The following is a 26,279-nucleotide window of genomic DNA, read 5'->3' on the forward strand; positions in this document are numbered from 1 at the left end:
AGACGAGGGGGATTATAAAGCTATATCCCCCACCGCTAGCCAGCCAGCAGCTAGCAGCCAACCACCAGCCGCATCTCATGAAAGGAGGGAGGGGAGGAGGAGGGAGGAAGGAAAGGAGAGGGAAAGACAGGGAGGTCAGAGGAAAGGTAGGATAGGAGGGAGAGAGGGACAGAGTGGAAGAAAAGGGAGGGAGAGACAGAGGGAATAAGGGCGAGCAGGTGAGCGGTTTCAAAGCCAAGAGAGAGGAGGGGATGGAGGACGATCGACAGCTGCTCAGCCTCTCCAGAGATGACCTCTGACCTCCAGAGACTACCTGACCCTCAGAGAGAGACAGAGGAGGGATGCTGGTTTTCAGACTAAATCGAGTCATATTTACTGGGTCTACAGTTTTTGTTATACAGATTAAACTCCAAATATAAGACACATTTTACATGACATATTGGAAAACAGAGGGGCAGTGGCCTTAAAGACCTATTGGTCGAGTAACAAAGGAAGTACCTGCTGTGTTTTGTAATAACATTGAGAACCAAATGTTTTGCTTCTTTGTCTTTCATTTAGTCTGTAAAATGTCAAAATGACCATCTCAATTTCACAGAGCACATGGGCGCATCTTTAAATAGCTTTTTATTATCCAAACCCTTAAATATACAATATATTACAAGAAGAAAGTCCTTTGAGAAGGATTTTTGAAGCTAGAACCGTTTGACATATTTTCTGATAAATTGTTTAAAAGATTAGCGAATATATCCGTTATCTTGTTTGGTTTCTGAAGAAATCCACAATTGTTTGAGAAATAGTTTTTTTTAGCAGTATATGTTAACACAATGAAATCAGTTCATCAGCTTAACTGCATTGTCATTGTAGGTACATAGTAAATCAAATAAAATAACAGTTAAAAGGAACTGCTGTTACAGTTTTATATACCCTTAAATTAGAGCTGTACTCACAAATTAGGGCTCTAATGTAGGGTTGTAGGTTTGATTCCAAGTAGGATACAGTTTCTTTCCCAAAATGTATCCCCTTGTTGCACTGTATTGAGTGCGCCCACAAAATGGCATATGTTAGGAGTGACAACAACAGAGGGAAAGCTGGTGTTGTATGAAGACAAATGGTGTAAATGTCCCTGGCACACTGACACTGTGTCTGTGAATCCAGTCTTGGCTCTGAGAAGCTGTGGATCCATGCTGGCTCTCTGGGGGCCATCTTGGATCAAAGCATCTGGCGGTTTGGCAGGGTGCATTCTGGGTCTTGCTGCTTGCCTTACACGCCGTTTCTCAACCAAAAACAAGCCAAAATCGACGGAGACTGGAGCAATACGTTTGGCACGGGTACAACGTTTGATCAGGACATCAAAGGCTTAGTGAAACGTGTCAGACGGAGATACACAGGGCTTCCCCGCCTACAGGAAACTTTTATCGTCATTAATATCATGTTTGGTGTTACCTCAGCTATCAATGTGGCTGCGATGGTGAGAAACACACTAGATACAATCAACTCAGACACACACACAGCCAAGATACAAGCGATACACACATCCCGACAACCCCTCTATCTGATTGCCCGCCTGCCTCTTCTCTTGTTTCACTCTGTCTCACACACACAGCCGAGCACAATGACACAGTGCAGTGTGTGTGTGTGTGTGTGTGTGTGTGTGTGTGTGTGTGTGTGTGTGTGTGTGTGTGTGTGTGTGTGTATGGAGAGAAAGACTGTTATCCTTAAGGAAATAAGAAAGGCGGGTTAGGAAGGGTCATGTGTTTGTATGCATCCATATGAGAGTAAGAAATAAAGGAAACAGACAGGGTGAACAGACAGCCTGAGCCTCTATAGCCAAATAAGATTAAGATAGCGATCTTGGCCACTGTTGCATTCAGGGTAGATAGGAATAATGAAACCCACCCTGAGGTGGTCAAGCTGCTGCTGATGGCCTGCACTGGTTTTTAATTAAGTGTGTAATGCTACTATTCTAGGTCTGACTAAATGCATGCAAGGAGTATTCGTAGTGATAAAATATGGACTTGTTTTATTTGCTAATTACTAATTGATTTAGAAGACATTGCAGTGGTCAAAGTGTTTTTTTACTTGGAATTAAACAAACTATCCTCCTTTTCTCTTACAGGCTTCGCAAATAAAAACTGCTACAAAAAAGGTTTCCTTAAAAAAGCTAAACTTCTTCTTCAAAGACATCCAGTCTCAGGAAATCAAGATGATTTAAGTTCATCCCTGTGTCCTTGTATAGCAATCACTACAAGTGTGTTTCTCAGTTCATCCTTCATTAAAGGTGGGGTAGGTAATTCACTTCAGAAACACTTGTTGTTATATTCCATGGAATGCTCTTAACATCCCGATTGCAATGAATAAATTAAATGCTTTGTCAATAAATACATTAAAAAATGTCATCTGTGGAAGCCGTGGCGCTGTAAAAAGCACGACCAATCATCTGAGCCGGCCCGGCTAAAATAACTGGATGTCCTACCTGCCTGTCAGCCTTCCATCTGTGCACAAACTTTGTGTGTGTTGGAGGAGGGGCTCTGTAAGGAAGTCTGAAGGAAGGGGCAGATATTTTTCGGCTGCGTACTTTCAAATTCTAGCGCACTCGAGCTGGTTTCTCCATTCTTCCCTACCCTACCTTTAAGGTGTACACTTAGTTGCTTGGTGAGCTATTCCTCAGCCAGCAAGAAGTGCACTGAAGCTGCAATTCATTTTCAATATGAATTTTTTTTATTCATCTTTCCATGTATGAAATGTCAAAGTGTTATAAAAAAAGCCCATTCACAATTTCCCAGAGGCCAAGGTGGCATCTTCAAATAGCGTTGATATCCAAAACCCACATATATTGCATTTATACGCATGTCAAACTGAAAAATAGCAAATAATTACAGAATCATTTTTTGGCAAAAAAAATCAATTAAAGGTAGGGTAGGTAAGAATGGAGAAACCAGCTCGAGTGCGCTAGAATTTGAAAGTACACAACCGGAAAAAATCTGCCCCTTCCTTCAGACTTCCTTACAGAGCCCCTCCTCCAACACACACGAACGCGCACATGACCAATGAGGGCACCAGATAAGTTTGTGCACAAGATGGAAGGCTGACAGGCAGGTAGGCCATCCAGTTATTTTAGCCGGGCCGGCTCAGATGATTGGTCGTGCTTTTTACAGCGCCACGGCTTCCACAGATGACATTTTTTTCATGTATTCATTGCTATCGGGATGTTAAGAGCATTCCATGGAATATAACAAAAAGTGTTTCTGAAGTGAATTACCTACCCCACCTTTAAATGATAAGGTAATTATTAAAATGGTTTTCAATTCATTTTCTATTCAATGTATCAATGAATTGCTTCAGTGCAATTAGTCAATTTCATAAAACAGTCAATAATTGAATATGGGGGGCCATGCAGGGGTCAATAACTTGACCTTCCAATAACGAGACAGTCTCCAACCATTAGGCCACTTACTAACTCCAGGTTATTTGTTTAAACATAACGTAGTCATTTCATAAAATATGGTAAGTGGATAAGCAGGAAACCCTTCACTTCACTGGAGACACTCCTGCTCTCGGTGCCTTGAAGGAGGGATCTCGGCTAACGGGAGGAAATGAATGAGACAGAAAGAGAAAAACATTAAAAGCTGTGATCACAGCACGTTCATCTCATTTCTTATCCCACCATTTTGCCATTTAATCCAATAGCTGCTAATCCAATTTGTCTATCGGACATGTAAAAAGGCGGGGAAGAGGAGGAGACAGAAGGAGAGGAGGGGGGATGTGGAGCTGAACTTCTCTGTTTCCCTAAGTCACTTTCTGAATTGCAGTTTATTTAGGGACGAGCCGTACTCTCTATCGCTCTCCATCCGACCGCCGAGCCCGTCTGAAATCAGCGGGGATCGGGGGAGATGAAAGCCAGAGACGCATGAAAGGAAATGGAGTAAAAAGAAACAGGATGAACATTGTTTCCTGTGATTAGGTAAGAGCTCGTTAAAAGGCTGTCACTGCAGCGATGTGAATATGCATGACAGGGGCCGGGCTAACAGAGCGGAGGGGGGGGGGGGGGGGGGGGCTGTGAGCACTGAAGACTTGATTTAATTAATGTGAGGAGAGGAGTGTCTCGTTAGGAAGGGGAGACGGGGAGACTGAGGCTTGCAAGCAATAGCACAAAACGTTTCTTTAAAACTGAAGGTGAATTTCAATTATGGCAAAAATCTTTTAAAAACTCATTTTACGTTGAAAAGTACGGGAAAAACTGAATGAAAAATTGAAATCCAACTGATCCTTATTATATACTAATTGTGTTTGGAGAACTTGCTTTACTTAACCCTGTACTAAGCCCGACAAAAGGACCATTATCTATAAATGGAGGAATTAGAGACCCATGAGAATTTAAAAAGGTCAATCACGGACAAATAAGACCCAAATAATCTGAAAGTGTGATGTAACCCTGCCTTTGTTAGCCTTATGTGTCTCAATATGTGTACAAGTATGCATATCTAAGTAGATAAATGTGTATATGAAGGTGTGTGCTTTTCGTTTATTTCTTTCTACATGATAGTGAGCACTTGCCCATGATGACCCTATCTGCTTTCACACTGTTTGTTATTGGAACAAAAATGATTATAATAATTGTGCGTAAATGTTATAATCAGATTCAACACGCTCTTCTCCGCCTTTCTTCTAATGTTTCACTCTTTTATTCAGAGCAATGTACACCGAGGGCAACAGTTGCTGCAATCTCCAACTGGGCAACATTACATCACTTATGTGAAAGAATCACCCCCCCCCCTCACATGTGATTCCTCCTGCTCTCTCCTCTTCTGTTCTGCTCTCCACTGGAGTGCTGCTGAGGGCTATTTTCTCCGGAGCAGAGAGGCTTGTTCGAGGCCTTTTTAGCCGCCCTCAATGGCACAATGGTGGCAGCGTATAGAGCAGATTCCTGCTTTATTGAACCTGTGTATAATGTCTGCTGAATGGAGCACATTAACCAATTCACACTCACCTCCCTGCCTCCCCCCCGGATAGGAAAAGGAGAAAAGTGAAAAAGAAAAAAGCTTCTCTCACACTGAGCCACAATGACTGCCTTTTCCACCAGTGTCATTTGTCAACCACTGCTTGCTTTACGGCGTACAAAAGAGGTGGAGGTAGAGGAGAGAGGCAGGAGGGGGAGGGGGAGGAATTGGGTCTTTTACATAATCATAAGTGGAGCTGCATAATTATTTGTTTCGAATTACAAAGTGTATGAACGGTGGAAGTCTATCATTGACTTCTTTGGGGTAGAAACGGCCCAATATGCATTAAAAATGAATGATCTTGTGCAATGATTTACATTTCCATAATCAATAATCACAGGAAAGCAGCATGGGTCAAATGTTAGAATATTAAAGTATACTGATGTACAATAGAAGACCGTAAGGGTTTGAAATGAACACCTGTTGAGGTGTTAACGGTAAATCCAATAGAGGTAACATTTGTACTGGATGTAAAAAAGGCTCACCTGCTACAACGATCAATAACTATGAATGGTTAGGTTCAGCGTTTCCGCCAGGGGGGCGTCTTGCCGTCATTTAGATCGGAACGCCCTGAACTCGAGCCGAGGGCGTCCAAAAAAATAAATAATTTGAGAGAAGATGGAGAGTTGTTATCGCTTGAAATGACGAAAGGGAAAAAGGACATCCCTCTGTTGGAGGGGCAAAGGAGTCTGGTGGGATTCTTTTCGCCGCCAGCAAAGCGTGTTCCTGTGACAAAAAAAACACCGCCGCATCTTCCAAGGACCATGCCAGGAGGGGTGTCCCTGTCGGCAGGGAGACGTAAAGAGATAGTATAAGGGACGGCTCAATTCAAAATTCAAGTCACGTGACACGACGTGACGTCACCCCCCCCTCAGCCCTGGTCTGGCGGACACACTGGCTAGGTTGGAAACCAGTTAGGCCCCGGCTCCACGGGGACGAAAACGGGTTGAATCCGCATATTTCTCATGCGTATAGCCCTCTAAGCTCGACGACGCCGTAAGGGAAACGTAGAAACAGACCCCGCAAACGACAACGGGTCGTTTTTTTGATCACATGTCAGAAATCAAAGCACAGCTGTGCCTCAATATCTGCAAACTGTCCTTCTGTCTCTCCATTAGCTAAATGGCGATAATGATGCTGATAATGAAAATGCAAGAATAAATATACATGTATATATATAGTATTCATTATTTTGTAGGCATCAGACGCACTAGGTTTGGTTTAAGTGAGAAATGGATTGTGCTTTTTAATTTGATATCTTTTAGATTGCGTTTTGTGCTTCTGTCCCTGACCTTGAATAAGTGCTCTGAGTTCCTACACATAACTATAAGACAGTTATTATGCATTAGCTGCAAACAGCGGGCAATTTAGGAAAACCAAAAACATGAGATTGAAGCTTTAGTTACTATGTTCAACATGAGAGGTTGAGACTTTTCCAAAACATTCATTAAAAATCTCTCAAAAAGTGTTTATTATTGAACAAAAGTAAGTATATCCTGCAGAAGTAAGTGGCATTACAGTTGTAGATGTTTCTCATGCAGCCCTGATCATGAGCAGTGTTTCAGTGGGAGATGATCTGCAGACAGCCAAAGCCCCTTTTAATGAGCAGAGTGTGTATATGCAGCTCCTCTCATGTCACCGTTTGAACATTTGTGTTCAGAGACCATGTTAAACACAGACGATAGGTTTGTCCTGCTAATATGTTTCCTCCTCTCATCCTCCTCTCTCCTAAACACACACACACACACACACACACACACACACACACACACACACACACACACACACACACACACACACACACACACACACACACACACACACACACACACACACACACACACACACACACACACACACACACACACACACACACACACACACACACACACACACCCCTTTGGCAAACACGTGTGACCTCGGAGCTAACAGTAGAGCAACCTCCAGACACCCCTCTCTGCTCCACCTCAGAGGTTAAAAAGAGGTGGGGGCTCGGGCAAACAGAGTTCACATAATAGACTCACTCTGGAGATGAAATGTTCACATTGGGAGACTTCACTTTGTACCCACGCACACACACACATTTTCTGTTGCTTGTACAGATGGGAGGGCTATGTTAGAATAAAATAAGTAATGTATTCTCTTATTTAGCTCTCACCTTCATTGTTTCATTATTTAAATAGGGGAATGTTTAAGTTACACTTAACTTTAATATAAACTAGACTATAATAAGGTCGGATTACAAGAAAACAAATGCCATTTCTGGACTATTTTTCCATTTGTCTAGCCAAGCTGTGACAATCACACAAATACAATCCTCCCGCTTCCTTAACTCCCCCACATCTCCCTCCCTCCCTCCCTCCCTCCCTCCACTCCATCAAATTGTGTTTTTGCCACAAATCAATAAACATTATCAGAGAGTGGCAGACTATGGGCTGGTGGAGGCAGCCTCTGTCTGTTAAAGCCCAGACCCTGTCTCTATCACAGTCTGGGTGAGAAGGCCAGGAGGAAACAGAAAGACACACACAAGAAAAGACAACACAAATACACACACACACACACACGGCCGTCTAACCCCTCCAGTATCAGCTCTGGCTCCCAAGAACACACTATACTTTTACTACATTTCAGAAATATGAAATGTTAATATTGTACTTGTTTCCACTAAATGTATCAGCCTTATACATTTGGGTATTTTGGCTTTGAGTGAAAAGAACAAATTACTGTATAATAAAACACACACACACACACACACACACACACACACACACACACACACACACACACACACACACACACACACACACACACACACACACACACACACACACACACACACACACACACACACACACACACACACACACACACACACACACACACACACACACACACACACACACACACACACACACACACACACACACACACACACACACACACACACACACACCAGGGACTTATAGGAGCAGAATACATACAGACATAAATGGACATGCTGGATGATCAAACGGTGAGTCTGTGGAGCGTGCACGGTCCTACAGGGAGTGTTTTCTCAGTAGAAAACAATCAAAGTGGAAAAGAAAAGAGCAGCAGTGAAGCATTTAAGAGTTTCACAATAATCTGAAGAGTAGGGGACAGTTTGTTTTGACCATGCCACTTTAAACTCTCGCTAACCCATTAGGCCGCTGTATCGCTGCTATATGCTTGTCAGCTCGTTTTAGCCTCAGAAATCCCTGCTCCTATAAGAACCGTTTAAAGTGGACCTATCATGCTATATTTGAATAATATAGTGTAGGACCATACCTATATAAGGCATATTTATACTTTTTTTTTCTTCAAAATACCAAACAGATCATGCATTTTAGCCATGCCTCATTTTGCTCAATCTGACGTTTTTTAGCTCTGTTTTAGCAAGGGCAGATTGAGTGAGAACAGCACCATCTACAGGCCTGGCATATGTACTACAGCGTCTCCAGCGCTTTCGAACGGCAATGGCCGTGGCTGTCTCCTCCTGATTGGTGGAGTTGGCCCAATAGCCGTAGCGCCACTGTCCTGACGTCAGGAAAGTGTTCAAATCTGGATCAGTTTTTATCAGATCCGTTGCAGCCCCTTTTTTAGAGATTTGGGTATGGAGAAAAATAGAGAGAGTTGTGTTTTCTGACACTTGGTGAGTTCCCTGGAACACCGGGGACACATATTCATGTAGAAAAGACGTACAAAAGTGCATTTTGCATGATAGGTCCCCTTTAACCGAGCTCTAAATAAGATGATTTTCAACCTGTCCCCACTTAGCTTGGGGCTGGAAAAGGGAAATCAGGGGGCCTGCCATACACCATTTTCTCAATTACCTTTCTCATTATTATCACCCGTGTTCATTACTTCTATTATCATCCTCCCTTTCTGTTGCACCCCCCCACTTTAGGCTAGCTTAGGCCGTCGTGGCTGTCGTGTTGGATGAAGAGAGAGCGGCAGAATCGAGAGCTTTTAGCGAGGCCAGAGCACTTCAGGTAATTAATATAGCAAGAGGGGGCAGAGGAGAGGAGAATATGTGAGTGTATGTTCGCCTGTGTGTGTTTTTGCTGAAACGCCTGATTGGGGAGCTCACCTGCCGATACCCCCTAAAAGGTATTTCATTAGCGAGTCTTTTAGCATACAAGCACAGGAACAAAGCCTCGGTTACGCTTGTCTCCACTCCAACTCAACGGGGCCCTCCAGGAGGCCGGTAACCATGTGAGGGAAGAGCAAAGAAGAGTGGAGGAGCCGAGAGGAGAGGCTATCCCCGTTCATAATCTCATGACAAAAGGCGAAAAGGCATCATCCTATTAACAGCGTGATCTTCACCAGCTCATGCTAGCTCCTTTCCACAGGGGGCTCTCTTTTATTATTAAGGTGAGTGGGTGATAGGCGCCTCCCTATTAGCCCTTGGACAAGAGTAGGTATGGAGGGGGGAGAGGAGAGGGGAGAGACCCCATGCTAGGGTCCTGCTTGGTGCCTTTTTCTATTCTTCAGGATGAGAGCCTTTGCTTGGACCTTTGGGGGCCGGCTTCTATTCGGCTTCAGTGATACAACACAAAGTCTTCAATCAGTCACCTCGACACCAGCGGTGATGCGCACTGGGAGAACATCTCCAGCTCCACCTGTTTAAACTCATCCGCACCAATACATCCATTAACATGCCTGGGATCAGCCATTAAGGGAATTCTGACTATATATCTTTTGAAAGCTGCTGCATTACATTGGTTTTGTATTGACGTTGTGATGTTATGGTGGAGACATCCCAGCTCCAAACATTGAGAAGATTCAGGTAGTAGGTTTGCATATTAAGTTGGGTTAGGTAGTATATTTATGCCGTTCTTTGGCATATATTCCATAATAAACTCTTAGCCTATTGTCCTTTAGGTGATACCATGTCGAAGGCAGTTTTCTCCCAAGGCAAAATGTACAAAAATCCAGCAATATTTTTGAAGATACAGCTATCCTAATCCAGCTTTCCCATCTCTGTCTTAAGCTCATATTGCCCAGGCTTCAAAGTAACCTGCACAAGTAGTCATACATTTAAAAACACATCCTGATTGTTTATTTATACATACACTATATATTGTATTACCAACCTTTGTTCTACATCTATGAAACGCTTCCCCAATATTGTCATTCTCATTTAGATAAGATCACCTTCCTCTTTTGGATATCGGCAGTTGTTGCCAATGCTGTAATAGAAACTTTCCCTGCAATATATTCTGTTGTAGTATCTACCTTTCACAATATGAAGCTCACGTGCATTTCAGTATTCAGATGTCTTTATAGATTTCAAGATGTATTTCTGTTAAGGAGTTAAAGTATTTAAAATGGTGGGGTAAAGGGAAATGTATTCAACAGTCAGTGTGTGAGAGAGGGAAAGAGAGGGAAAGAGAGATTAGTCTGTTTTTTCGGTTTGAGTGTTTTGTTTTCTGCTCAGCGGGGGTGCTTGCCGATAGCCTCAGGTTACACAGGAGAATTGTGGGAAAAAATGTAGCCTGAAATGTGTTTGTGAATGACAGCAATGTTTTGGCTTCAGACTATCCGAAAAGGGGAAGCTGCTTAAAACTTATTTCTTCCTTTAGTGACACTTTGTATAGTTTCTATAATTTGATTGTTGCGTTCCAAGTTAAATATTTCTAAATCTGTTATACGTTTGTTTAGCAAGAAGCGGGCTACAATTGCATTTGAATGTGCAATCCTCTATTCTGAATGAACCGTTAACACAAATAAACACAGATTACAAAAACATTTCTCCCTAACTAACTAATTTATTTCTCATTTATAAATAACTCTTCAGTAAGAAAACTCTCCCACTTCCAGACAAACACACACAAACATATATTTCTCAGTTGTGAGTGCAAGACTTACGATAGAGATCAATAATTGGGACATGTATGTGCAGTAGGAGGAGCAACAAGTCTCCAATGTTCAGATTATTTATTATTATCAATTAAAACAACAAAAGAGAAATGGCTGCCTTCCATGCTGATTAGTGGACACACTATATTTTCTAATTTAATAAACGTAACATGCTTCAGATTCATGCATGCATCTTCATTCAAGATGCTTTTAAAGGACATTTATGCCAAATAACTACATCTTTACCTACTAAGCACACACCGTTTGACTGACTTGCAAAAAAAGTTAGAATTTAGCACATTTTGTGTGATAAGAGAGATCTTTGAGGGGCCTTAAAAAGGTATTTCAGAGGACAGATACTGAAGAGATGCACTCCACGAGCTTACAACCTGCCACACACACACACACATTTACACTCCCACACCATCATCATCATCATCGTCCTCCATTCTCCTCTGTAGCCCAGTAAAAGCCTGTGATGACCTGGGTGTGTAGCTTATTAACCTCCCCATCAGTTCTTATCAGCCAATGAATAGCCCAGTCATCTGCCCCCTCCTCCTGAATCTAAGGGTGAAGAATTTCTCCTCATGTCAGGACTATAATTCAATCCACACACAAATCATTTAAGGTGTGTGTGCTTAAACACTCACACACACTCACACACACACACACACACACAGAGAGGGAAGGGGATCAGTGGATATATTTTGTCAACCTCGGTCCTGGTGGGCTTCCAACACTGGCGTGGACCAGATGTTACTGACATGATTTACAATTGGAGAAAACAACAGAAGGCGTGTACATGGTCTGTGTGTGTGTGTGTGTGTGTTCACGTGTGTGTACCTTCATGCCGGCCCCCCCTGCCTGCCTGAATGTGTATGTGAGGGCCAGAATAAATTAATGGCTGATTTCTCCCCTTGCTTTGATGGCATTAAGAGCCCTCTCCTTCTCAATGTGCCGCGTTAAATGCTTTTCTCTCCTTCTCTCTTTCCCTCCGTCTCTCCCTTCTTCTTGTTTTTGACAAGCAGGGCCACCCAGCTGAAAGCAACTGATGCAAAACGCCAGAGTAATCCCACCCCCCCACACCCCCTCTCCCTCCACCACCAGCAGCACCTCCACCCCTCCCGCTATCTTTAGTCTTTGACACAGTAGCCATTATCTGTGGGATTTAGTTAAACCGAACCTTCATGTATTTGTTAGGCCCTGGGTTCGTTTTCTCCTCTGACTGCTCTGCTCGAGTGTGGCCGGGCTGGGGGGAGTTTTTACATAATCAGTACAGCTAGCAGGGGACACGTGAAGAGGGGGTCTGCAATGCCATCTAGCTGGATTCTGCTCAGAACATTATTAAACATAACAAATATTTATGAATAAGTCTGTAACTTTATTTAGTTTGGCTGCTAAAAACACTAAACTGAGACGACACTTTTAAGTTAAAAGCTCCAACGCAAATATAGAATGTGTGATGTACCTGTTCTGCTTTAGAGAAACCAACATGGCTTGTTTCTTGACATTTTCAGGCAGTATTTGTCAAATGAAATGTGTAAAACTACTAGAAAGCGATGGATAATAAATTGAATTTCTGTGAACCTTAATTTAATTTCCTCATAAATGATCACAAAAAGAGAGAATCTGAATCCCATGGAATTAAACTGAGAATAGTGACAAAGAAATTACATTTACACCAAAAGAAACCGCTCTGGTCAAACTCTAACTTATCCAGACAAACACATTAAAAATAAATCTACACATTAAATAAAATGTAAAAAAATATGGGTGGAAATCAATCGTGATCAATACAATCCAACTCTCAACTGAAAAGTAATCATATGTAAAAAAAAAAAATGTAAAACTGCGAAAGAGATGAAATAGTCCATCTTAAAAAATAAATGTTTGGCTTTCCTTTATTTCTAGATGGCAACTTGTTTCTCATTTCTATAAAACGTGCTAAACACTGCAGCTCCCTCTCTGCCACATGCAGCTCCAGAGCTAAAAGCAGTGTTGTGGAATCCCTGTTGAAATGTGCAGATAAGCCAGGGCTCTGTGGGGCTAAGCTAAGGTTAAGCCAGGTGGTTCAGCTCCCTGAGTGTATGTTTACACACACACTGAGGTGTGAACCATTTGGGGAGCTTAGAGGGGCGGAGAAACACGAGTTGATTTAGTGCTAGTGTAAACCTCGGTACCTGTTGACGCTGTTAATTGGGACAGTTTAACACAAACATCAGCATACATGTGTAGGGTTTCAGATTCAGGCCAGGAGTCGCTTTAACACACTTTAAGGGAATACACACTGTTAGGGCTTGGTGTCAAAAGCAGGGTATATGCAGGAATCCTGAAGTCAAATGTAAGACCTTTTAAGACCTTTTTTAAGACCCTTTCCATACATTTTAAGACCTCATCGCCACTTTGAGTTCTAACCGGTTACATTGGCGACACACTTTACCTCACATTGACTATATACAGTATTGATTGTCCTTCCTCCTTATCTTCCAACCATTTGGACGCAAACTTGCATTTCCCCATAACGATGTTGTTCAACAACCGGCGTAAACGGAGCTTCGCGCGCTATCAAGCAGTGAGCGTGCGATGTCCTGTTCAGATGACGTCAAACCCAACGGGATGCCATAAATAAACTACACAGAATCACACTACACACCTACGCAATGATTACATTCAGGCAGACTGTAGAATACAACCTCTTTGGACAATTGATATACTTATTGAAAACAAGCTACAAAATGTAATACCTTGGAAAATGCCCTTTAATACTTTTTAAGAGCCCGCGGACACCCTGAAAATGCAATAATAACTGAAAACTGTCACGAAACAAGGGCAGGCATCACATGTCTGCTCAGATTTGGAGATATTCGCTAGCTTATTTGATTTGTTATGGGCATACATTTTTTACGGAAATTCTGGCTTATTTTGTTAAATGAAAAAAAAGTTTAATCGAACAAACTTTTCTTGTTCTAAAGAACTTATTAGGTTTTGGTGAAGAAAAGTTGGTATTAGAATTATAAAAGAGTCCGATATTAAGCCTCAGTTTTGGATTGGTTTCTAAATAGATTTGAAAGCATCATTCCCTCATTTCGCTTTAACGGGGGCTCACTCAAAGGTCAACACACACACGTTAAGCATTTATATTTATTTGCTAAGGAGTGAGATAGAGAAGGGGGGGTGGAGAAATGTCTGAATGAAAAAGTGTGAGTATGTGAGCAGAGCAGTGATAACCCCCCCCTCAACCTGCTGACAGACAGCTGCAATCTTTTTAGCATAAGTGGCTCCGCCTGCTCCATTAGCAAAGAGAAGGAGGGTGTGTGTGTGTGTGTGTGTGTGTGAGGAGGGGACAGCTCGACCCCCCTGGGGTAGATGTTAGAACAAATTTGAGGGGTGTCATATTACACGCCTTGTGACAAGAGGCAGAGGGTGATTGTTGAATTTGCTTGATGAATTAATCTGCGGACCAGTAATGGCTCTGCTAACAACATTAGTCATCCCTCTTACATCTCTGCGCTGAGACTCACTAGTTTCCCCCCCCTCTCTCTCGCTGTTACACAATCACTGCATCCTCTCCTTCTTCATCTTTGCTCCCGGTTTCCTTTCTCTTGCAGGTTTGCTTAAGGGCAGTAGCTCAGTCCTATATCCTTTTACTAAAAAAAAAACGGAATTCTGTAAAGCAGAACCAAGTCTTCGGTTTGATATCTTCCCTAATTCACACTGTCCCTAATGTGTTTGTAAATGTGTCAAATAAATCCTTTCAATGTGGCATAGCATTACATTACAACTGACACCAAACACCAGGCTGTTACTGCCACTGGCTCAATACACAAATGCAAAATTGCCGTGTTTAAATATATTTAAATGGTAATGTATTGGGAAAGACAGCTGTTGGTATTTGTAGCCTGGAGTGCTCATTACAATGGGAAATGGGGAGGAGTGTGTATGCGGGGGTGATGACAACGGTAGCATGGCGAGCAGCTGTGTTAGCAAGTGAATGGTGTAATTACTGGCCAAACCTCTGTCATTAACCTGCATTGTGGAGTGCCACCACATCCGTTACCATAAGAAAGCCTTGATTAATTGACTGCAAGGTTGAAATTCAATTATGTTGTTGGGGTTGCAGTTTGTTAACTAAAAAATAATCTACTACATAAAACACAAACAACAAAGAATAATAAATATCCCTGGAGCTACATGACTTTATGTTTATCTGCTATTTTAACTGTCAAGATGGAAGATACATACAAATATGTAAAGGTGGAGAAAACAGGTGGATTCAAACATGACTGCTTCACTTAAAAACCAACAAATTAACCCATATAATAAATGTATATGAAATACGATTTAAGCTACAGCACTAAAACAAAAATAACGTGTTTTATTTTTCTGTTTGTATGCATCACTGCTTGAGTTTGCCCCCTGTGTGTGTGTGTGTGTGTGTGTGTGTGTGTGTGTGTGTGTGTGTGTGTGTGTGAACAAATTCAGAATGTTTGTTAATGTGTTGTGTGTTTGTGTGTATTGTGTTTGTATATGCGTGTGTGTGACGATGTGTTTGGCAGCCTGCAGCAGGGTGTGTTGGAGCGGCTGCTGCATGGGGTCTCCGGCAGAGAGGCGGCTGATGAAAGCGTTGGCGGGATGCTCCAATAAAGAGCAGATTATCATAAGCGGCTATTGTCCACCTCCCAATTCTCTGCCACAACCCTCCCCACTTACTCACCCCTCTGCTGGAAATGTTTATCGGAGGATGAGTCAGACATAACTTTATCTGATTGAGAAGAAAAGGGAAAAATTGCAAATAAAAGCAGGCGCAAAATCATCAATAAAAGACGGACGAATGAGAAAAAACCTGACAATAATAGCCGTTTAACAGCATATTTAACTTGTGGGACATTACTAGCAGCTACACCCCCTTCCCCTCTCCCCCACCCGTTGACTCCATCCTCCCAGCTCGTTTTATCTGAAGATTCTCAGACAATGCCTAGAGGATCCCGTTCCCTAATCTTCCTAAAAATCCCCCTTTTCATCCCCACTGTTAAAGAATGTATGAAAGGCTGACACCGAGCTGGAGAAAAGAGGAAGGGGAGGGAGAAAAAAGAGAGAGAAGCGGTGCACATCTGGGAGTGGAGGGAGGGTGGTGTCACTGTGCAGGACTGGGGGGGGGGCTCAGCATTGGTCGCTTGTGCAGAGTCCTTGCAAGTTGACTAATTAAATTGTTTTGCTGCTCAAACATTCAAATGGCCGAGGAGATTAAGGGCATGAGCGGGAATGGGAGTGTATCTGTGTTTGTGGGGGGGGGGGGGGGGGGTGTTAATCTGACAAGAAAGGCAAGAAAAAGGCAATGGGTTTTAAAGGAGTGATCCCTAGATTTCTCCTTGTCCCCCCCCCCCCCCCACAGGGAAGATCGGTGCATTTGCTCCTGAAATGAATTTAAGATGACCACAAACACATTCCACTGATACAAAACCATTCGATTGGAAGAAAGTGAGTGCTCTTTTGTAACACTGACTACAAAAACAAGAGAAATGACCAAAGGCTTCAGGAAAAAGCAGAAACACATGTCCTCTTGGCCGTTGTCTATCTCAGTTGCCATGAGCTTAGCTTATAAATGAGAGTGTGTGATTATGGATAAACAACAGACACAATCTCCCTGCTCAGCAATTTCCCTCACAATTCAGTGGACTCGCCTTCAGCGTAGCCTGTCTTTCCAAGTCTACCTTTATTGGCAGGAGCTCAATGTTAATGGATTTGTTTTCAAAAGGGCGCCAAATAACTTTTGTTTCACACCGACAAAATAAAAGAGGCACCTAGAACACAAAGTGAACGCTGATTAAAGCCAACACCGAAACCTCTCTGCCTCCATCTTTGAGTCTGTGAACTGGGGAGGGTATTATAGTCTAAACACTTTTTCTTCTGTCAGTGCTGAAAGATTAGACTGGTTATCCCATTAAAGTTGGTAAAATGCCATTCTTGTGTCTTTAAGCTCTCGTATAGGAGGTCAAGATGAGTCTGCCTGCGCTTACAAGGCGGGCACGGATGTAATCTGCCCAAAGTTACAATAATTAATGTTAAGCTTCTTCAGCAATACGTTTGTGAAAGAACTGGCTCTGATAATATACTTAAAGCTGCACACGCTGTTTGTGTTGCTGCGACGAGACAAGGCAGGGCTTGATGTGCACGCGTTTATGAGTGTGTGTGTGTGTGTGTGTGTGTGTTGGAGTCCCTTATGCCACTCACGTAGCTCAGCTTAAATCTTTAGTCAAACTATAAGATGCTGCTGCTGCTGCCACAATGCTGGATTAGAGCGACAGGCATGGGGAAAGGAGTGAGAGGCCGGCTCACTTGATGCTGAGGAAGTATAACACACAATGATGCCTGCACTGCTTTACCATTTATGTCAGAAATACACCGGGAGCATCCGAGTGAAATGTGAACTATATTAGCCAGGAATTAAACGAGGTATATAAATACAAAAGTCTTCAGATCCACATTTTTGAAACATGACACAAATAATTATACAAAAAATATGACATGAATGAACATTCCCTTGTGATTTAGAGCCACAGGTTGACAAGCCGATCGGCAATCCTCCACACAATCACAGACTAAGTCATTGACAGTCCGTCCTGTCCCTTCTCTCAGATACTGAGGGGGATATGCTGCATGTGTTAAAGTACATTAAGCTCTTGCCGGATCCCTCCTTGTGCCATTCTCCTCTCGTCGACTCGCAGACACAAAGGCAGATTAAAGGAGCGTGCGCCATAAAAACCCTGTGTCAATCTTATCGGCGTCGAGTGCAATTTTTAAACATATGTTAATCTGGGAGAGCTAAAACTCATTCTCTCCTCTCTCTGCTTGTTTATCTCTTATCAAATGCGCAGTAGGTGAGAGGCGGCTTTGCGGTGCGGCTAAGTGCCATTATTTGGATAATTGCGTCTATTGTTGCAGGTTATATAGCTATTTGAAATGGGAGGTGTGTAAATAGGTGCAGGGGCCAGGTAGGGGGTGGTTGAGATATATTCAAACAGGGGCCAGGGGATTTTCGGCCAAGGCTACAAGACGCATTTGAATGCTGCTTCATACCTCAAGCTGCATTTTCAATAAGGAGTGTTTGATATATTTTTCCTGTGTAACAATACCTTTAGAAAACGAACAATGCCAAGGTCAGAGGCATTACAAGCATTGGCAGAAACACAATAACGGTGAATGGTATCTTAATTCTGAGGACAATTTGCATGGTAATAACAGACATATTAAAGACTGCATCTACAGTTCAAGCTTTTCAATCTGTGCAGGCCTGCCTATAAAAGGTTACATGATAATTAAACAAGTTTTATTAGACAGCCATGTAATCATATTATCGTGTATATGTAATGAATACACAGCTTCTGCTGAATGCACTCATTTACGTCTCCTATATTCAATAAACTCGTATAAATATTTGGTCTGTTCCAGGAGGTGAACGTTCTCCTCATGCTGCATGTGTGAAGGACAGTGCTCCCAGTGGTGCGAGAATAACAAGTTCATTAGTCGAGGGGGGGCGCCGCAGGAATTCAAATTCCCCCCCGACCCGTTCCTGGGCTCTGATTGGCTGGCTGCGTCGGCATGGCGAGACTCATTAGAGCCCAGCAGTAATTAAGAGTTGTTAGAAAGTGAATTCTCCAACCGCAGATTAGAAAATTAAACTATTTACTGATTACATATTAATAGAAGACAACAATGGCGCTTGCCATAAGCTTGGAAGGCAACCAAGGAATAAATCTGTGTACTTAATTACCATAAACAATGGGGGCATAGAAATGGAGTTTTATGCACACTCCCTCCTGTAATGTGTCTGATATCAGAAGACACTTGACAATTCTTGTTCAATTATCTCTATTATTTAATGTGCTGTGAACTGCCTCTGAGTAAATAAATTAACCACCCCAATTACTTGGGATTCATCTGGGGAGGGCCGCGGCGTAATAGAAAATGCCGCAGAAAGCTGCATTGTGCCCAAACCAGGGGAGAGAGGGGGGGAGGAGAGGGGGAGTGTGGAAAAGGAGGGAGAGCAGGGGTGAGTGAAAGGAGAAATAAATAGAGATTGCAGGGATAAAAAGGAATAAAACAAATAGAAAGTGATGCAAAGAAGCAGAGAGTTCAAAATATTGATTTAAAAGAGCACACAGGACGAGTTACATACAAAAGGAAGCATTTGAAAACTAAATCACTAAAGACTTCATTCCTTTTGACGAATATATTGTACATGCACATATAGGCAGATTGACCGACTTGAAGAAGAGGGAAATAGGATGAGGGGATGACAAAGCAAAAGCATGTGATATCTAAGAGGGATATGGAGGCGCAGCAGAGCACAGTGGATCTTCCCAGGCTTTCTGCTGCTGGAGCAGAGAGATGAACAATCAGTCATGGGTCAGTCGCTATGTCTGTTCACATCTGCCCATCAGTCCTGCAGCGCTGCAACAACACCACTGAACACTGAGCTCTCGCACACTCAAGAGCTCTGAATCATATGATCACAGATACTGCGATGACTTCCACACTGCTTACAAAGTCCAGGAACAAACTGCACATCGTTCTGGGTGTAATCTACATGTATAGGCGCTATTTACCAGATGGCTAGATGTGAAACGGAGAATAGTCAATGACGGACATTAATACCATTTGTCATAATACACCAAATTCTGCTATGACTCCCTTTCTGTGACATCCAGTCTCTACTTCAACTGAATTCCTGATTATATAATCTGCTCTAGTTCACATCTGAACCAGATAAATACAAATTGTGTAAAGTGGAGACAAAATGTATTTCAGTCCTTTCTCAAAAGCCCAACTTCTGTCTCAGGTTTGTATATGTAGAGTAGAAATACACTACTAATTATTTTCCTACTGAGTTTCATGTAATAGGTGATAGAGTTTAACATCCATGACAGGGACACTGTCTTACAACTTTTTTTATTGGCATCCAAAAAAAGCTCATCAAGAAATAACATTCTGTGAAGTGTCCTTAATTGCACTCATACTTTGTAAGTCCCTAAATTGAATCAGGCATATGGACATCTAATGATATATAAGAAAGGACTTCTGGACATTGGCTGGCCTTTAACAGGGAGGCCAGCTAATGTTAGGGAGGCGTGTGGCGCAGTGGACTAGTGCGTTGGTGTTGGGATCAGGGGAGCACAGGTTCAAACCCCACTGCAGTCAGCATGTCGTTGTGTCCCTGGGCAAGACACTTCACCCCAAATTGCTCCTGTGGGGATTGCCCACAGTATTGAGTATGTAAGACGCTTGTAATGTTAACAGTGTGGCTGGTAGAGTAAAAGCATCAACATTTGCTGGTAGCTGGTGGTCATTTCTCACCCTGTCCTCTAGAAAAAAGTGTAGCCACCAGTCAGATGTGATGGATCAATACCGGATGTTTTGCTTACAGCCAATCAGCCGCAGCTTCAATCAGACATTCGTGGTCCAGAGAGAAATATCTATCATCTATGACAGCCTATAGAAAGGTGACCTCAGTTGCTGAGGGTGATAAAGGTTACTTTAGTTAGAAGCTGTCACCGGCGCATCTCGCTCTGATGCCTCCAGACCTTGGCCTAAAGGCACAATCCATAACCTATTGGATGAGTCTCTGGGATAAGTGCTGCAGAATGAGATATGGAAACAGAAATGCACTTTCAGAAAGTAAGCAAGGTGCCTAACGCCATGTGGCAACTTTCATTTTTCCCTCGGTTCAACAAAATGCATAGGGGAACTAATTTGTCCGAGCATATTTTTATATTGTAAAGAGTCTTGCCGCATAGTAACTGATCATGTTTCATTGCTGATGGTAACTATAAGCTGCAACATGTGGCCTTTGACAAATGTAAGGGGTTTAGACTATATTATTCATACCATGTCGTCCATTTATATTACACTGCATCAAGCAGAAGTCCATGTGTCGACTTTTGGAAATCACATTTCCCCGATATCATTCCCCACTGATGGTATAAGGTGGTAAAAAGCAACCAAGGTGAGTTTTCTTTGTGATATCCTTTTATTATTTTGCCCTTGCCTTCTCTGTTGTCACCCTCTCCCTTTTCTAGTGAATCATATTCTTCAGGTATATAGTATATATTTATATAACTATATAGAGAGGAATCTTTATGGCTGAAGTAAATAACCTGGCGTCTTGCTGGCTAGCGGCTGGTTTATCAGTGGGTGGAGAAGAAGAAGGAAAAAAACAGCCCTTCAGATTGACACAATGGCATGCGCTCCGACAGGGGAGAGGGCACGGAGGCAGGGAGGGATGCGAAAAGCAGGAAAGCGAACACAACAAACGAAAAAGAGATAGTCTTGATATCAGGACCCAAATGGGATGGGGTATGTGAGCGCAAATCTCACCACCTCACCTCCTCTCCTCCCCTGTGTTGCTTCTTTAGGATTTTGGGGGCTAAATCCACTGAGGTGGGCACTGATACATCAGAAAAAAGCATGAGAGCTGCTCCTAAATTACTACAAGACATACTGTAGCTACACTCTCAGAACGCTTGTGAAATGTCACACTTTCTGGAAGCATGTCTTCTCGTTCTCCCCGCCATTCTTGGGCGAGGAATGGGATGGTTTAGTATCACAAATGGGATGCTATTCTCCAATTTCAGTTAGGGACTTAACGGAGCCAAGGCCCCTCTTTTGGCTCGGCACACTGTCTCATGTCTTAACAAGGCTTTACCCCCGGCCAAATCTTAAATAAAAACCTTCCAAATCTGGCTCTGTACGCCAAACCAGATTGCACTTTATATGTGTGTAAGCATGTGTGTGTCGTGGATTTGTGAACTGTGTCAGTGCTCGTGTTGTGTTGCCTCGTGTTTTTACATTTCTTTGCCTCTCCCTTTAACTCACGCCCGTCTTTCCTTATACAGCATATCAATGAAGGCCAGATATGTACTAGGGGAAGGAGGTGTGTGTGTGTGTGTGTGTGTGTGTGTGTGTGTGTGTGTGTGTGTGTGTGTGTGTGTGTGTGTGTGTGTGTGTGTGTGTGTGTGTGTGTGTGTGTGTGTGTGTGTGTGTGTGTAGCCGTGCATGGCTGAGCGCGCTGTTCAATAGTGCTCTGGCTGGCTGGGCCGCGGCTGGCAAGCGGCTGCAGCGGAGACTTCGGCTGGGGCTCCGCTATCGCACCCAGTTATCGTTTCCCCCATGAAGGGCTCCCTTATCACCCCAGCCCAGAGAGGTCTCCCTTCTTCTCCCATCCCCGAGACACACTCCTACTCTCCCTCCCCACACACACCCTTCTCCACCTCCTCCTCCTCCTCCCTCACCCCTCCTTTCATATCCACCCAGCGCTCCGTCGTGCAACATTCAACCGAAAGGGGAGGGCTTCAAAGATTCTCCCTCACACACATAAACACACACAAACTCCCTGAGTGAGTGTGAGTGTGTGTGTGTGTGTGTGTGTGTGTGTGTGTGTGTGTGTGTGTGTGTGTGTGTGTGTGTGTGTGTGTGTGTGTGTGTGTGTGTGTGCGTGCGTACGCTCAATTTGCCAAAACAGTTTTTCCAGTGTAATTGGGCTTGGGGTACCTGTGTCCATGAGATAGCGCAGCCTCTTCTCCACGCGAGCTGCTCGGGCGTCGATGTGCCTCTGCTCGCTCTCCAGCGCAGACAGCTCCCCAACCACATACTGACTGGTGTCTTTGAACGCCTTCTGTCAACCAGAGAGAGAGAGGGGGGGGGAGAGAGAGAGAATGGTTATGAGAGAAAAGGAAGAGTAGTGCGATATAGCATTAAACAGACACAGTATAAAAAAGATGGAGGGATGAGACAGATGAGGGAGGAATACAGAGAAGGAATGGAGCAAAAAGGTGATGCAGGGATAGAAATAAATACATGAAGAGAGATATAAAGGGATAGATGTGCAGTGTGTCCACAAATCATCAATACATAGAACAAAAGTACATGACGCCAGGAGAGAGTTTACTTTCACACTAGGAGATAAAACAAACCAGCTAACTGTTGCTGCTCTTGTTTCATCCGAGTGTGTTTGGTATTTTGTAATTCCTTTCTTCAAAACTACTATGGCAAAATACTTAAAAAAGGTACTGTTAATGAAGACATACTGAAGTCACTGAGTATATTGTTTAGTTATAGATCATATAGTTGACATCAAATCCTCAATCAATCAAAAACACTTCTACTATATTAATGGTGACTCAATATTATGGTTTTATCTCATTGAGCTTTGGACTCTTAAACGCTAACTACCCAATAGTGGACATCCCTGGTTTGGCAATTCCTTAGTACTCGCTGTGCACTTGAATTAAATGTAGTTGAGATAAATTCAAAACAAATGCAACCCTTGTGTTTTTAAATAGTTTCCTGCTCTGACTACAGGGTATATGCAAGAATCCTGAAGTCAAATGTAATACCCTTTAAGACCTTTTTTAAGACCCTTTCCATACATTTTAAGACCTCATCGCCACTTTGAGTTCTAACCGGTTACATTGGCGACACACTTTACCTCACATTTACTATATATACAGTATTGAGTGTCCTTCCTCCTTATCTTCCAACCATTTGGACGCAAACTTGCATTTCCCCATAACGATGTTGTTTAACAACCGGCGTAAACGGAGCTTCGCGCGCTATCAAGCAGTGAGCGTGCGATGTCCTGTTCAGATGACGTCAAATCCAACGGGATGCCATAAATAAACTACACAGAATCACACTACACACCTACGCAATGATTACATTCAGGCAGACTGTAGAATACAACCTCGATTTATCAACTTTTAATACTTTTTAAGACCCCGCGGACACCCTGGACTATTAAGATGGAGAGAGCCAGATAGAGGGGAAAATATGTCTGAAAATAAATCAACAAGTCGTCTTCAATAATAATTGTTGCTGTCTAGTCTTAACTTAAAACAGTTTAAATGTCTCCACAGTATCTTAAAACTAAACTAAGCTATTTTTACTCACACTCTGCCATTTCAGATACTTCCGACACACACACGAACACCAGCCACTCCATAACGATACACACACAAACACACACCCATCACTCTATAACCATAGGCACTTAATACACACTCCATTTCTGACCCCTCTTCACCTCTGTCTCCTGTCTCCTTGCTATTCTCCAGAGAAACTCCTCCGAGTGAGGAAAATATTTATTCAAATTCACAACTGAGGATGCATCCGGAAAAAAATATCTCCATTTTATTGCTGATGCACTTCGTTTTTCTTAATGGGAAGGAGAACTAGTGAGCAGGAGAGAGAGAAAGTTTTTTTTTTTATATTCCACCCAGGCCAGCACTTTTTGCTGTGCTCTACCCAGTGTGTGTGTGAGTGTGTGTGAGTGGCTATGTGCACGTGTGATGTGTGCATGTGTGTGTTGATTCCCAGCAGCCCCCTCCCTCCTCCTCCCTGCCTGCTCTCGCTCTATCACCATATTTTTCCTTGGCAAATCAATTTTACACATGATCAGCCCACTCCCCTTGCCGCGCTCGGCCCAGCCGTAATTAAGAGCAGGGAAATTACCATATATATTATATTAATGCAAACATCATTCAGCAGGTAATTCTTGGCTGATCGGGATAATGGAAAGGTTGAACACCCATTAACCCTGGGGCCCAGGCACAGGGAGGAGGAGGGTGTGTGTGTGTGTGTGGGGGGCTGGGGTGGAGGGTCGAGGGTAGGAGAGGGCTGTTTGCAAAAAGAGATTCACCCCGTGGTCTCCTGTGGCACACACACACACACACACTCAAATACACACTCATTGAAATAATAGCACTTTTATAGACATAGTCTTTGTACACACAAGTTCAAACAGAGGCTGAGAGGAGTGTGTGTGTGTGTTGGTGTGTGTGTGTTTGAGCACTTGAAGGACACGTAGGCACACAACTTATTGGCACACACACACACACACACCTCTAAATGCCAGCTGATATCTAGCATTGTTATAATTAAAATGGCAGTCTGTCTGTTAGATCAATACTTGGGTATCTCTGGGAAGGGAGGACAGTAGAGTAAAGTGTGTGTGTGTGTGTGTGTGTGTGTGTGTGTGTGTGTGTGTGTGTGTGTGTGTGTGTTATATAATTCAAGACAGGAGAGACAGAAAGAAAGCTGCCTAAGAGGAAATGAAAAAGGCGCAACTGAGGGAAACAACCTTACAAATAACTCCCCTATTTGCCAAGCTAACAACAAAAGCTTCATAGTGAATATATCATGACCATGACCACTTGTTTAATATATGCCTGCCCATGAGTCCTTGCAGGTGGGATGAAACGTATGCATTTTAAACCATTTGCAGCAGAAGAGTGATTTAGGATAATGACAAACCTCCTCTTCAAATGGTCGGCGAATATCGAGGTCCGTCGGTGAACCTCGGTCCTCCTCAGCCTTCCTCAGATCCTCAGGGATAGACCTCTGCCTCTTCACCTCTGATGGTTGAACACGTGTGAAAAGGGGAAACATAAAGAGAGTACAGACATTCACAGTGAGATTTACATAAGAAATGAGGAGGATTGATTTTTGCTGTTTTATTGATCTATAATTGTGGGGGAAACTTCTGAAGCAATTGGAGTCAGGACTCAGAGAGACACGATGGAGAGCTGGAGCTTTGATGGCAAACACTGACGCTTTATTTGGAGCTTCGGCCGGAGAATTCACAAGACATGTCACGGGCCACAGTTTGACCACACGGATGAGATACCACCATCAATTCTGAAGACCCCTCCTGTAGCTCGAGGTTTGAACTAGTTCAGAGTGTAATAATCAACATTCTTCAATAGATAGACTAAACAGCTGGTGACACTGAATCACGTTTGTTGTCGCTTATGGCTCGGGGTCATCTACACCCCGAGAAGGATGTGTTCCAGGTGTCCCACAACAATAACTATCTCTGACCGAGAGTTGCCCGGTCATAAACTGGCAACAACAACAACTTGCTAGGGCAGCCCCTCCTTATGGGAGATAATGGCTGCTCAAGGTTGGTCAGCTGCGTCAGAGGGCGAAGGAGGACATGCAGGGCAAATGATTCCCCAACAATAATAACATATACATGTTGTTTACATGCTTAGATCTCCAGGTGGGGAGTGGAGCCGAAGAGGCCAGAGTCTATTCTAGACCAATAATGGACTAGGAATTGTCATCGCTTATTAAAAGTTTACATTAATGCTATAACTTTTATTACTATTTTTCAAAAGCCTGATATCTCCTTAAAACAAGACGTCATCATCTTTAGTGCCAGCTAGAAGTATCAAAGGAAAGTAAAATAAGTCCCGTTTCACACAAAGCTAGTTTCAAACACTAAACAATGAATCATCATTGAGCTTCTGCACAGCGAGCAGTTCCCTGCTCTCAGGTGTGAATTAGATGTATGTGCTGCTGTGTGCACACCTCCCTGTGTAAACAATGTATGTATTGTGTGTGTGT

At 43.0% G+C, this 26,279-nt stretch overlaps 1 protein-coding gene across 1 annotated transcript in view; it reads right to left on the minus strand.

The window, feature by feature from the left end:
- The window catches only part of ehbp1 (EH domain binding protein 1), a 155,468-nt gene that overhangs the window by 15,407 nt on the left and 113,782 nt on the right, over positions 1 to 26,279 (minus strand). Inside the window, exons 20-21 of the mRNA XM_034135961.1 lie at positions 25,185 to 25,285; positions 22,425 to 22,548 (exon numbers count right to left, since the gene is read on the minus strand). Coding sequence (XP_033991852.1) covers positions 22,425 to 22,548; positions 25,185 to 25,285 — 225 coding nt within the window. The remainder of the gene's footprint in view (positions 1 to 22,424; positions 22,549 to 25,184; positions 25,286 to 26,279) is intronic.

The sequence above is a fragment of the Trematomus bernacchii genome, unplaced genomic scaffold (assembly GCF_902827165.1).
Source record: "Trematomus bernacchii unplaced genomic scaffold, fTreBer1.1, whole genome shotgun sequence".
NCBI classification, from domain to species: domain Eukaryota; kingdom Metazoa; phylum Chordata; class Actinopteri; order Perciformes; family Nototheniidae; genus Trematomus; species Trematomus bernacchii.